At 38.4% G+C, this 13,502-nt stretch overlaps 1 protein-coding gene across 1 annotated transcript in view; it reads left to right on the plus strand.

Moving 5' to 3' along the window:
• Nucleotides 1-13,502, plus strand: part of USH2A (usherin) — a 454,712-nt gene that overhangs the window by 88,637 nt on the left and 352,573 nt on the right. The window contains exons 13-14 of the mRNA XM_033144773.1: nt 8,925-9,108; nt 12,488-12,651. Of these exons, the coding sequence (XP_033000664.1) occupies nt 8,925-9,108; nt 12,488-12,651 (348 nt within the window). The remainder of the gene's footprint in view (nt 1-8,924; nt 9,109-12,487; nt 12,652-13,502) is intronic.

A 13,502-nucleotide genomic window follows, 5' to 3' on the forward strand; every position in this document is an offset into this window, starting at 1 on the left:
GTTCAGTATCATCTTATAGTTTATAAATCTCCTCCTTGGGCGCCTCAAGAGGCACCAGCTCTCCTCTCCCAGCAACTCCATTTCGCAATTTTGATTTCCTTCCACTTGTGTCTTCAAAAATCTTCTCACCTTCATCTCTGGACTCCCACTCCAGAGACTGAATCTTGTAGCTCCAGTCAAAACATCAGCCCTGTGTCTCTCACTACACCAGGGCCGTCCATTTACCTGGGGTTGCTGAATCAATTCGTCCCATTTCTCCAGCACCTCCCCCAGTTCCCTGGAGAAGTCTGCTTCCAAGTTATCAAAATTCTCCCAGATCTGGCTGGTCTCTCCTGCTCCACAACAAATTTCTTTGAAATTACGCCCTAACCAGTCCATTTTCCGATTCACAAACTCCAATTGCAGAAGGATTGTTCTTTGTTCCTGGGTAATACCCGGATCTAGAATCAGTTTAAAAGCGAAAGCAAGCATGGTTGGAGAAGACAAAGGGTGTCAAATGTCAGTAATTTTCCATCTTGCGTATTAGTTTTCCAGCGCCATTTTCCCTGAGACAGGGTGCCAAAAATAATTCCAAAAGCCACAGAAGAGATATTTCCAAAATCTTCAATCCCTCAAGTTGGGATTTAATCCATCTTCTCTGTCAAAGTGCTTCGTAGCAACATTGTATCTAGTGATGCAGCTGCAGCCGCTTGAAACTTAATTACCTCCTCTGCACAACAAAGGAGAGGGACGGGCTTCCTTTTAACATCCCTCCCGGTTGCCAATTATTCAAATGTAAATCCAATTAGTCCCGTACTTACAGCAGCCGGGGTTCTTCTTTTTTCTTTGAAGTTAGCAGGAAAAGCTTGGTGCTCAGGTCTGGCAGAATCGCTGCTTTGATCTCCTGGGGGGGTGCATCCGCCTCTCCAGTCCCGTGTCGGAGCTCCGCTCGCTTGATTTCCCCCCCTTACGAGGGTCAATCAAGAGCAGAGACGGCACGTCTGGGACCCACGAGGCCGCGGTCCACGGGACGCTCTTCCCGTGGCTTTAAGGGGCCCTTGGCGCAGACAAGGAGACCCCTAAAACCCCCCGGGGACTGGAGCTGATTCAGCTCCACTCCGCCATTATCCGGCACCAAACCGGAAGACCTGGAATCAGTGTGATAAAGGCTTCTTTCCACGTCTCTGGTGCCCTATCTCTTTCCAATATTTTGTTGCAAACTTCTTTCAAAGGCTGCGAAAGCCAATCTTTAAGAGTCTTATAGAACTTTGCTGTTAGTCCATCTGGTCCTGGTGCCTTTCCTAGTTGCATGTTCTTAATTGCATCCTCAATCTCTTGGGTCGATATTGGGTGGTTGAGAGTTACTAGTTTGTCCTCTGGGACTTTTTGCAAACTATGTTGTTGCAGAAATCGGTCTATCTATTCTTCTTTTATCTTCTCCTCCTTGTACAGTTGTTTGTAAAATTTTTGAAAACACTTTCTGATTTCCTCCGGGTTCTCCACTATTTTTCCATTTACTGCTAAGTTACCGATGACATTTGCCTTTTGTCTTTTCTTCAGTTGCCAAGCTAGTAGTTTTCCACATTTGTTCGCAGATTCAAATGATCTTTGTTTCATCATTTTCAATTTCCATTCTATATCTTGATTCATAATTTTAGCATACTGGGATTGTAAGTATTTAATTTCCTTTTGGATTCTTAGAGATTTGGGATGTCCTCTTAACTCTTTTTCTTTAGCTTTGATTAATTTCAACAGTCTTTCCATTTCCGCATTTTGTAATTTATTCTTTTTTGCTTTTTCACTTATGAGGAATCCTCTCATTACCGCTTTGCTTGCATCCCAGGCAGTTCTTTTTTCTACTTCTGAATTCCAATTGATTTGAAAATACTCCTTCATCTTTTTCACAGCTTTTTCTACCAGCTTGGTGTCTCTCATCAACGCGTCATCCATTCTCCATCTGAAAGAACCCTTGGAAACCATCTTAAGAGTTACCTGTACAGGATTATGGTCCGAATAAGTCTTTGGGCCGATTTCTGCTTTTTGTATTTTCGGTGCCAATTCGTTCGATATCCAGATGTAGTCTATCCTCGACCATGACTGCTGGGATTCACTGAAATAAGTTGCCTCAGTATCGGTGGGGTTTTTTAACCTCCAAGCATCCTCCAAATTCAAATTATCCACCATTTCAAAAAAAAGTCTTAGGTAGTTTCCCATCATTTGTTAATTTAGTTCTTTGTGATCTATCCATTAACGTGGAAACTGCACCATTAAAGTCTCCTAGGCAAACTAACTTATAATCCAAATAGTCCAACAGCAGGTCATGTATTTTTTTTGTAGAAAATTGACTTTCCATCATTTGGTGCATACAGTCCCAGAATCAAAAATTTTTCGCCTTGTATTTTGATTTCAATTGCGATGTATCTCCCTTCTTCATCTTTAAATAACTGTTTTGGGCTATATTTCTCCTTTGCGTATATTACCACACCTCTCTTTTTGACCTTGTCTGACGATATGAACTCTTGGCCTAGCTTTTTATTTTGTAATAATCTTCTATGTCGCCGAACTATGTGTGTCTCCTGTAAACAAATAATATCCAGATTCTTCTTTTCCTTTTTTTTCCAATAATATTTATTGTATTTTCAAAAAAGAAAAAAGAAAAATAGACATCTACAAATACACACTTACAACAACAAACAACTTAACACAGTAAAAAACAAGAAAAACATCAGAAAATAAACACAAAAAGAAAAATATATCATCATAATAAAAATAGCTCCATTTTCTTATCATCTTTTAGGAACTTCCTCCTGTTTCCCCTTATTTGCTTTCCTTGAGAATATTAAACGTAACTTCCAATTTTAATTTCTCTCACATTATGCATGCTAACAATCTTAAAATTCAAAACTATTTAAATTTATAACTATTAACTATTAACTATTAGCTATTAACCACTAACCTATATTCAGAATCTATTTGTGAAATTTATAATTCCCTAAAATTCTTATTATTCACTTCAACCTATACATTGACAGCCTATCCTTCTTTTACCAATAAAATTAAACTTTTAAATGTTACAGTGCTTTTTTAAATAAAATTTAAATTTTCCCCATTCTTTCTCCACCACGTCGTCACTCTGGTTACGGATTCTCCCGGTCATTTCCGCCGGCTCCATATATTCTAGCATCTTCATCTGCCATTGTTCAATGGTAGGTAGCTCTTCCAATTTCCAGTTCTTTGCTATTACCACTCTTGCTGCTGTTGTGGCATATAATACTAAATTTCTATCACATTTCAAAATATCTTTACCTAAAATACCTAATAAAAAGGCTTCCGGCTTTTTCTTAAAAGTATATCTGAGAATTTTTTTCAACTCATTATAAACTTTTTCCCAAAAGTCCTTCACCTTCGGGCACCCCCACCACATGTGAAAGAATGTTCCGTCGGATTGTTTACATCTCCAGCACTTATTGCTTAAACCATGATACATTTTCGCCAGTTTGACAGGAGTCAAATACCACCTATAAATCATCTTCATAATATTTTCTCTTAGCAAACTGCATGCTGTAAATTTGATATTTTGATTCCACAGTCTCTCCCAATCCTCCATCATGATGTTGTGCCCTAGGTCTTTTGCCCATTCAATCATTGCCGATTTCACCAGCTCATCTTGTGTATGCCACCCCAGTATCAAATTGTACATTCTGGAAAGATTTTTATTTTTTGGTTCTAGTAGTTCTGTCTCCAATTTGGATTTTTCTGTCTGAAAACCAACTTTCTTATCTGCTTTAAATATTTCATTAATCTGATGGTATTGTAACCAATTTGTAACTTGGTCTTTCAATTGTTCATAACTTTTTAATTTAAGAGTCTGTCCTTCTTGTATCAAAATGTCTTTATATTTCGGCCATTGTCGATCCAAGTTTTTGCATTTATGTGCTTTAGCTTCCAAAGGTGATAGCCATCTGGGTGTTTTATTTTCAATAAATACCTTATATTTCGTCCAAATTTTATACAGAGAATTTCTAATTATATGTTTCTTGAAACCACTGTGTACTTTAGATTTATCATACCATAAGTAAGCATGCCAACCAAAAACATTATCGTGTCCTTCTAAATCTAATACATCGGCATTTTCTAACAAAAACCAATCTTTCAACCAGCAGAAAGCTGCTGCCTCATAATACGTTCTCAAATCTGGCAGGGAGAATCCCCCTCTATTTTTTGCATCTATTAAAATCTTATACTTAATTCTGGGTTTCTTTCCCTGCCAGATAAATTTCGTTAGATCTTTCTGCCATTTTTTGAAACATTCCATCTTATCTATAATTGGCAACGACTGAAACAAGAATAACATTTTTGGCAAAACATTCATTTTTATCACAGAAATTCTACCTAATAATGACAATTTCAATCTATTCCATATTTCTAGATCTCTCTTTATCTCATTCCACACCTTCTCATAATTGTCTCTATATAAGTTTAAATTATTTGCAGTCATATTGACACCCAGATATTTTACTTTCTTCACGAAGCTAAGCCCTGTTTGTAGTTCCAATCTTGTAATCTCTTCTTTACTCATATTTTTAGTTAAAACTTTGGTTTTATTCTTGTTTAACTTGAAACCTGCGACCTGCCCAAAATGCTGAATTGTCTCCAGTGCATACTTTGCACTGTTTTCTGGGTCCTGTAGGGTTAAAACCACATCGTCTGCAAACGCTCTCACTTTGTATTCTCTTTCTCCCACTCTTATTCCTTTAATATCTTCATTTTGCCTAATCATATTCAATAGGACTTCCAGGACCGAAATAAAAAGTAATGGGGATAGAGGGCACCCCTGTCTTGTTCCCTTCTCGATTCTTATTTCCTCTGAGACCACATTATTCACAATAATTTTTGCTTTCTGTTCCTGGTATATTGCATTTATTCCGTTCAAGAAATTACCTCCCATCTCCATCTTTTGAAAGTTTTGTTTCATAAAATTCCAAGAAATATTATCAAAGGCCTTCTCCGCGTCAACGAACATCAAAATAGCTCTTGTATTACTTCTTTTTTCTAATCTTTCCAATACATCCACTATATTTCTTATATTTCCATTCAAATGCCTTTCTGGCAGGAAACCTGCTTGATCATTGTGGATGTATTCCTTCAACACACTCTTCAATCTTTTGGCCAAAATATTTGCAAATATTTTATAGTCCACATTCAATAATGAAATCGGTCGGTAATTCTTAACTTGTGTTTTATCAGTATCTGGCTTCGGTATCAGAGTAATATAAGCTTCCTTCCAAGTCTCTGGTGCCCTCTTTCCCTGTAGTATTTCATTGCATACCTCCATCATTGGTTGAATCATCCAGTCTTTTAAAACTTTATAGTACATTGCTGTCAAACCATCCGGTCCTGGAGCCTTATCCAATTGCATAGCTTTAATTGCTTCTTCTATATCTTGTTTTGTAATAGGGAGGTTAAGGATAGCTTTTTTCTCCTCTGGTATCTTACGCATTCCGTTTTTCTCCAAAAATTGTTGGATCACAGATTTATCCTGCTTTTGTTTTTTATATAACTGCTTATAAAATTTCTGAAAGCATTTCCTAATATCTTTAGGATCTTCAATATTCTTCCCATCCTCCATTAAATTCGTAATAGTATTCTGCTTTTGTCGCTTCTTTAACTGCCAAGCCAAAAGCTTCCCGCATTTATTTGCCGATTCAAAGGTTCTCTGTCTCAACCATCTAATTTTCCATTCTATTTCTTGATTTATTAAATTAGCAAACTGTACTTGTAACGCTTTAATTTCTTTTTGTATTTGTTGATCTTTTGGTTTACATCTCAATTTTTCCTCCTTTTCCTTGATCTTTTCCAAACATTTTTCTTTCTTTTCATTTTGTTCTTTCCTTCTAATTGCGTTTTGTTGAATCAGGAAACCTCTCATTACTGCTTTACTTGCGTCCCAAATCACCCTTTTTTCCACATCTGTGTTCAAGTTTATTTCAAAATAGTCTTTTAGAGTTCTTTGGGCCTTCTCAACTACTGTTCCATTTCTAAGAAGCGAATCATTCATCCTCCATCTAAATGAGCCTTGCAAAGTCAATTTTAGTTCCAATTGGACTGAATTGTGATCCGAACAAGTTTTTGGATCTATCTGTACCTTATTAATTCTTGGTACCAAGTCCTTTGAAATCCAAATGTAATCGAGCCTACTCCATGCTAATGCTGCCTCTGAAAAGAAAGTTGCTTCCCTTTCCAGAGGATTGCGCAATCTCCATGAATCAATTAAGTCCAAGTTGTCTGTCATCTCAAAAAATGATTTTGGTAATCTTCCTTCATTTGAGAACTTGGTTCTTTGTGATCTGTCCATCAGTGTGGAGACCACACCATTCAAATCTCCCATACAGATGATTTTGTATTCCAAATAGTCTAATAATATGTCATGGATTCTTTTGTAAAATTCCACTTTGGCATCATTCGGTGCGTAGATTCCCAGAATTAGAAATTTTTCTCCTTGCACATTCAATTCTATTGCCACATATCTTCCTTCCTTATCCTTAAAAAGTAACTTTGGATTGTACTTTTCCTTTGTATATATTACCACTCCTCTCTTTTTGACATTGTCTGACGAAATAAATTCTTGTCCTAATCTTTTATTTTGTAGCACTCTTCTGTGTATTCTCGTTACATGAGTCTCTTGTAAACAAATTACATCCAAATTCTGTTTAATTAGTATATGATTTACGCGGTTCCTCTTGGCCTTTGAGTTAAGACCTCTTATATTCCACGTCAAAAGTCTTAACGCCATTTTTATCCTTTATCAGGTATCGGTGCTGCTGCTCCTAATGCGTCCACGTCTTCGTCGTCGTCCTGTTCTGGTCTTGTTGATGGTTTTGATATCGGTAGCCTTGATGATGGTATTCCCAAACTCCCAGGGTACTTCCCTTGTTGTTTTCCTTCTTCAAATTCCTCTGAATGTCTGTCCAGAAACTTTTGCTTGTCCTCGACCGATCTTATTTTTACCTTCCTCTCTTTATACCTGAAAGAGAGACCTTGCGGAAACTCCCACCGGAAAAAGATTCCCTTCTTCCTCAGAGCTGTAGTTACGTCAGAATATTTTTTCCTAAGGTCCAGGAGGTATTGGGGGATGTCCTTATAAAGTATGATCTTTTGGTTTTCAATCACCAAATTTCTTGCGTAATGTAGTTCCAATATTTTGTCCCTATCTTCTCTGCTTCGAAATTCAACCAAACAATCATTAACTGTTTTTCTTTTCTTACTTTTGCCTCCAAATCTGAATGCTCTCACCACTGTTTTATTTAACTCCTCCTCCTCCAAGTCCCAAAATTCCGCCAACTGCTCAATCAAAAATGTTTTTAAGTCCTCTTTTTCCAGTTCTGGCAATAATCTGATTCTCAGGTTATTCTGTCTCTCTCTCAATTCAACCATAGCAATCCGGATCTGTAAGTCCTCCTGCTGTTGATCCACCACCCTAAGTCGAATATTTTCAATAGCATTCACCTGTGTTTGCACCTCTGTGAGTTGCTCTTTATTTTGCTTTATTTCTGCCTTCATTAAACCCACCTCCTTCCCCAATCTATCAACTGTTTCTGTATTCTGTCGCACCTCCTGAGTATTTTGTTTCAATTGCTCAGCAATAGAATTCTGGCCTGCCTGCAATACGGCCAGTTGTGCTAATATTTGTTCCTCAAAAGTTTTCATAGAGCCTTTCCTTTGGTCTCTCCTTTTCACTGTTTGTGCTGGTGTAGTTTTATCATCCTCCATCTCAAGGTCACCCAGCTGCGGGTATGTTCCAAGGCTCTGAGAATTCCAAAAGTCACTTTAAACTGTCAATACAATTTATTTGTGGCCACCAGAGGGACCTTCTCCAGACTAATTGTAATTTCAGTAACTCACCACCAAAGAGCACCGTTTCTCTTTCAGGCAAAGTCTAAAGAGTTAACAAAAGTTTTTGTACAGATCCAAACAGTTTCCAATTGTCTCTTAGCGGCTTCCCTGCTCCTTATCACCCTTCAAAGTCCTCTCAGGGCTTCCACAGGATTCAAAGTAGCAGTAAAACTCAATTCGGAAACAATGTATCAGGCAGTTCAAATAACTTTTCCACCTCAATGGCCGCCCGCGGACTGACCCGGTTCTCCGTACTCCAGAGGGCGCGCGGGGTTTTCTCTTTTAAATTAAATCTTTTAAAAGTATCTCATCGTCCACTTTCTTGCCCCCCCACAGGGTTTTACCCTTCAGGGGGCTTTCTTCTTTCCAAATTAAAGTTTTTCAGAACTTCTGAAAGGTTCTCGGCTATACTACAGTCCCGTTACAACAGTCTTATCGCAAACAGGGGGGAAACGGACTCCCTTTTTACGCTTCCCTCCGCGCCGAATCTTCTTTTCCAATCCATGAAATACTCTGCGTCTCTTTGGTCTCTGGTTCAATCCCCGTACATTCCATGCCATTAGCTTAAGCGCCATTTTCCTTTGTTTTAATCCTCTCCTCCAGTTGCTTCTGCCTTCTTACCTTCTTCTAGGTCCATTAATTTCAATGAGTTTGCTCTGAGTAAAATCTAGTTCAATACCACCCATTGAAATTAATAGACATAACTATCTCATATCCATTTATTAGGGTCTAATCTGAGTAGAGCTTAGTTTATTAATTGTATTTTTATGGAACTTTCCATTCAAATGAATCCCAAAGCGGCTTACAAACAATAAATAATGATAACAGAACAGAAAATCTCAAGTACAGCATAAATCATATAACTTAATTAACAAATAATCAGTAAAACAATTACAATCTATAAAATACTATTAACAAACTAGCAACCAAAGAATAAGATAAACAACATAATTACAGCATAAATAAATCAGTGTTCATAATGCTGTTTTACATCATTTCACTTCTCAGATGACAATGGTCTTATTTTCACACCATTGTTTCTTCTTTATCAGGATTTTATGCTTCTCTGCATGGTATTAATGGTTGCATTCCCTGTTTATGCCACCCAACTGGTTCAGTCGAAGATGTTTGCAACAGTCTCACTGGCCAGTGCATTTGCCAAGATTCTTCTGTAGCTGGGAAGAGATGTGACCAGTGCAGGGACTATTATTATGGATTTGACTCTGAAGCTGGGAGGTGAGTGTTCACTGCAGAGCAGAGTTGACTTGTTAAAGTTGTCTTTCAAAATTATAGATTCAGGTAGGTAGCTGTGTTGGTCTGACGCAGTTGAAATGAATTTAAAAAGCTTATACCCATGAAAGCTTATACCCAGAACAAACTTAGTTGGTCTCTAAGGTGCTACTGGACAATTTATTTTATATTTTTTTCCAAAATTATGTTAGTTTGGTGAGGACATATACTCGTCAAATGGCTAAGCAAGTCACATAGGAAAATTCTGTGTATCCTCTACTGCCTCTCTAATCATCCCCACAGCACTGGGCTGGTATTTCCAGCCTTTCCCCCCCCTCCCAGTCATTCAAATACAGGAGTGAAAAGAAACAGCCTGCTAAAGAGGTTTGGTGTTAAGAGAAGCAATTTTTACAGCATAATTGCATCAGCCCCCACACTTCCTGAAATGCTTTGGGCATATCACATTGACACCCACCAATGGGCTTTTCAAGAAGTGTACCTGGCCATGAGACTGATTGTGGAGTGCTAGATAGCTCCAGAGGGTTTTGTTTTTTTTTAAAAAAGAAGGATCAGAGATTGGGGAAAACCATATCACAGATTTGGGGGCCCATTAAAGAAATGGAAGTCCTTGTATGAATTACATGGCTTCATTGGATACAACCCTTAAAAATTTGATGCTCAGAAGTGGCCATAAGTAGTCGGCCAGTGGTGGCAGGGAGCAAGTGCCAATCGGGAGTGGGACTGTGGTGTAGGTAGGAGTGTTTAACCCACTGAAAATCCCCATTTTAAGCGTGTTACTTAAGAACACTTAACTGTAGCTTGTAAACAAGCTGTAATCTCTCACTCTTGGCCCCTAGCTGTAATAGAAGGGTGATAATCCATCTACTTTACAGGACTGTTATAAGAATTTAAGTAGAAATAAAGAAACAATAATGTTTGCATAGCATGTTACATAGATCATATATTTATTATTCTGGTGTAAAATGAGTCATGAGTGAATCACAGAAACTGAAAATCTCAGGGGGGCTGATATTAAGGACCTCCAGAAGATAAAATATTTGGGATAATCTTTTATATATATATTGAAAAGTTTACTTTTGGAGACACCTTAAACTCTTCCAAAAAGAGTAGAAACTGAGTATCAATAAAAAAACTATAAAGTACTAAATATTGAACTGCTGAGCATATAGCAGCTCTCTCAGTTTCTATATACTTGTCTACACTTATGATGACATTTAATAGTCTAAACAGAAACTCTGTTTGACGGGGGAATTGTATGCAATCTGTGGTTGAAAACATTTAATGCAGTTTGGTGGGAAATACACTTTGCTCTTGATTATAAAAGGGGGAAATGCAATATTTTAGTTTCCAAGGGAATTTTTTTATTTATTCCCAAATGAATATTATTCCACTACACAAATTTGCAGCTTATTTTGCAGCCTTAGCTTTTATCAGTCTTTTAAAGGGTGTTGAACTCAGGAGATCACACAGCAAGAGTTACTGAATAAATTCTTTTGCTAAAAGGAGAGCGATGCAATTGTCAAATGCATGTGAACTGTTTTTGCAAATTCATTTTAAGCAACCTTACATATTTTATTTTAAACAAGAGTTGCTTGATTAAAACATAGCAAAAACAGTAGTCTCTAAAATTTCATTTGAACTGTTAGCATGAAGGGTGATAATATATATTTTAAGAAGGCTGGATCAGTGTAGTGGTTAAGAGCGGTAGACTCGTAGTGCTTAAGAGTGGTAGACTTGTAATCAGGGGAACCGGGTTCGCGTCTCCACTCCTCCACATGCAGCTGCTGGGTGACCTTGGGCTAGTCACACTTCTTTGAAGTCTCTCACCTCACAGAGTGTTTGTTGTGGGGGAGGAAGGGAAAGGAGAATGTTAGCCGCTTTGAGACTCCTTCAGGAAGTGATAAAGCGGGATATCAAATCCAAACTCCTCCTCCTCCTCCTCCTCCTCCTCCTCCTCCTCCTCCTCCTCTTCTTCTTCATAATGTACACTACATTTAAAAATCTCAGTATCTTCTCTGGTAACATAGGTTTTGAAGCTTCCTCAAAACCTCTACAACCTGTTTGACCAGAATACAGGTTACAGTTTGCTATTGAACCTACTCTGTAGCAGTGATGAGGGTGTCTTTTTCTCCTGCACCATTGAATCCTCTCAGTGTTGCCTAACACAGATTTTCCAAGTAGTCTTCTGCATTCCGGCCTGGGGGATATATGGTGGAATCCCCAGTAGTACTCTCTGGCATATTTGCAAGATGCTTTGATCATAATGTTATTTGCATCTGCTAGTTAATACATTTTCACTAGTGAAGGTGTCCACTGTCCAGAGCACAGTCTTATCCAGCTTTATTATTATTATTGATTAAATTCATATGCTACCCTGTACCTGTAGATCTTTTAGTTCCTGAAGCTTGAGGATATGGACAAGGTGGTTGGTCAAGTCCAGCTGTCACTTGTATTCTTCCACCTCTGTGCCTTACGTCCCAGCTGGGTTCAGGAGGTAGTTAGTGTCTTTTTGAGAGAGGGCTTGGCTCTAGGCAGTAATCAGCTATGCTGTACATGGGATTGCCTTTTTTATTTTTCCATATGCATTTATTTATAATAAAAGATTAAAAAATACAATAACAAACGCCAGATAAAATAAAAGTAGAAAGGGTTATCTAGAACTAAATCAAGGTATTGCCAACCCTGCCTGTGTCTGTTAGTCAAGAAAGTTGTGGCTAATTTTCACTTACACATGTTTCAGTTATTTGTTTGCACTCTCACCTAGGCCATGATACAGGCAATCAGGGCAACTGCACCACAGTTTCCTTTTAACATATAAATTGAAAACAAAGCCAAGCTGACCACTCGAAGAAGCCAGCTTCCATAAGGTACAGAGGCTCTTCTGCCATCCAATTTGAAAACGTGTCCTCAATACACCTGGGAATGACTGTCTTAGACAGTCGGAGGTTTCCTTAGGCTTCCCTTAAGAGCAGACCTTTCTTTTTTACTAATGGAACTTGATTGAGCCTCTTTTTCCCTCCTCCAAAATGTTCAGCACAATTCAACTCTCCCCTCCCTAAAGGAACAAATATTCCCCTTTCAGTTTAGCAAGGGATGAATTGTCCCCCGACAATCGGAGGGCATTACTGTTGGTCTAGAAGTCTAGGTCATAAGTAAAAGAAATAACATGCTTGATTGTGAATGGAAGCTTTTTATATAAATGGATTGCAGTTTTTACTTTTTTCTACTACAGACTAATTTCTAAGGTTCTTCATCTGCAATGCTTAATTATGTGTCTGAAAAAAGCCACGGAATTAAGCCCTACTATGTCTAACTGAAGTGTTAATGTGCTTTCATTACTTTCTTGATTTGTTTTTGTTTATAGATGTCAGCGTTGTAATTGTCATCCTGCAGGAGCCATTAATGGAACTTGTCATCCTATTACCGGACAATGTGTGTGCAAACCATTTGTAACTGGCTCAAAATGTGACCACTGTGTTCCCACTGCTAGTAATTTGGACATCCACAACCTATTTGGCTGCAGTAAAAGTAAGTGGTTATTGGTCGTAAGAGCAAATCTTTCAAATTAACTGGTTTGCTGATTGTTAGTATTAGTGTAACACTCAAAATAGCTGCTACTCACAACCTGAACTCCCTCCCCATTAATATATTAGGAGAAATATTATGTTTTGGTACTTAAGAGGCATCACATGATACTTTGTATCAAAGGCAGCATGGCTTTTTGTATCAATGAAAGGAAGGGAATTATAATGATACTCCAGTTTCCTAGACATACTGTAACTTGTAGTGTTGGAAAATGACTTGCTCTGAAAACCTCCCCTTCTTGAGCTTTATTGGGATCCCTACATTTAACAGAAGTCCTCTTCAGGCATTGTATGTCCCAGATTTCCCTATATGGGAGGGAGGATGCATTAAGAAGCCACATCCCCTGGTGTTTGCACAAAGGGCACAAACATTTATCATGATGAAACATGTTTTCTCGTGAACATTGTCTCTTGAATCCCAATTGGCCTTGGTGACTCAGAGTGCCCATTTCCAGCTATGGCAAGGTCACCCGCTATGGTCCCTTTCAGGTAGAAATGACTTGGCCATGGTACTCCATGCTCTGGTAACTTCCAGATTGGATTATTGCAATACACTCTGTGTGGGGCTGCCCTTGAAGACAACTCAGAAACTTCAACTGGTCCAAAATACCAGGACCACATTAATGGCTGCAGTTGACTTTGGAATTCATAGAACCGTGTTCTAAAACAACTGTACTGGCTGCCGATTCAAGGTCCTAAATTAGGCCCCCAATACCACTTCCTTCCCTACAGACCCTCTGAGTTTTTAAGTTCCACCTCTCCAGGTTGTGGCGGCCTAGGAGAGGGCATTTTTGT

This window comes from Lacerta agilis, chromosome 3 (genome assembly GCF_009819535.1).
Source record: "Lacerta agilis isolate rLacAgi1 chromosome 3, rLacAgi1.pri, whole genome shotgun sequence".
NCBI lineage: Eukaryota > Metazoa > Chordata > Lepidosauria > Squamata > Lacertidae > Lacerta > Lacerta agilis.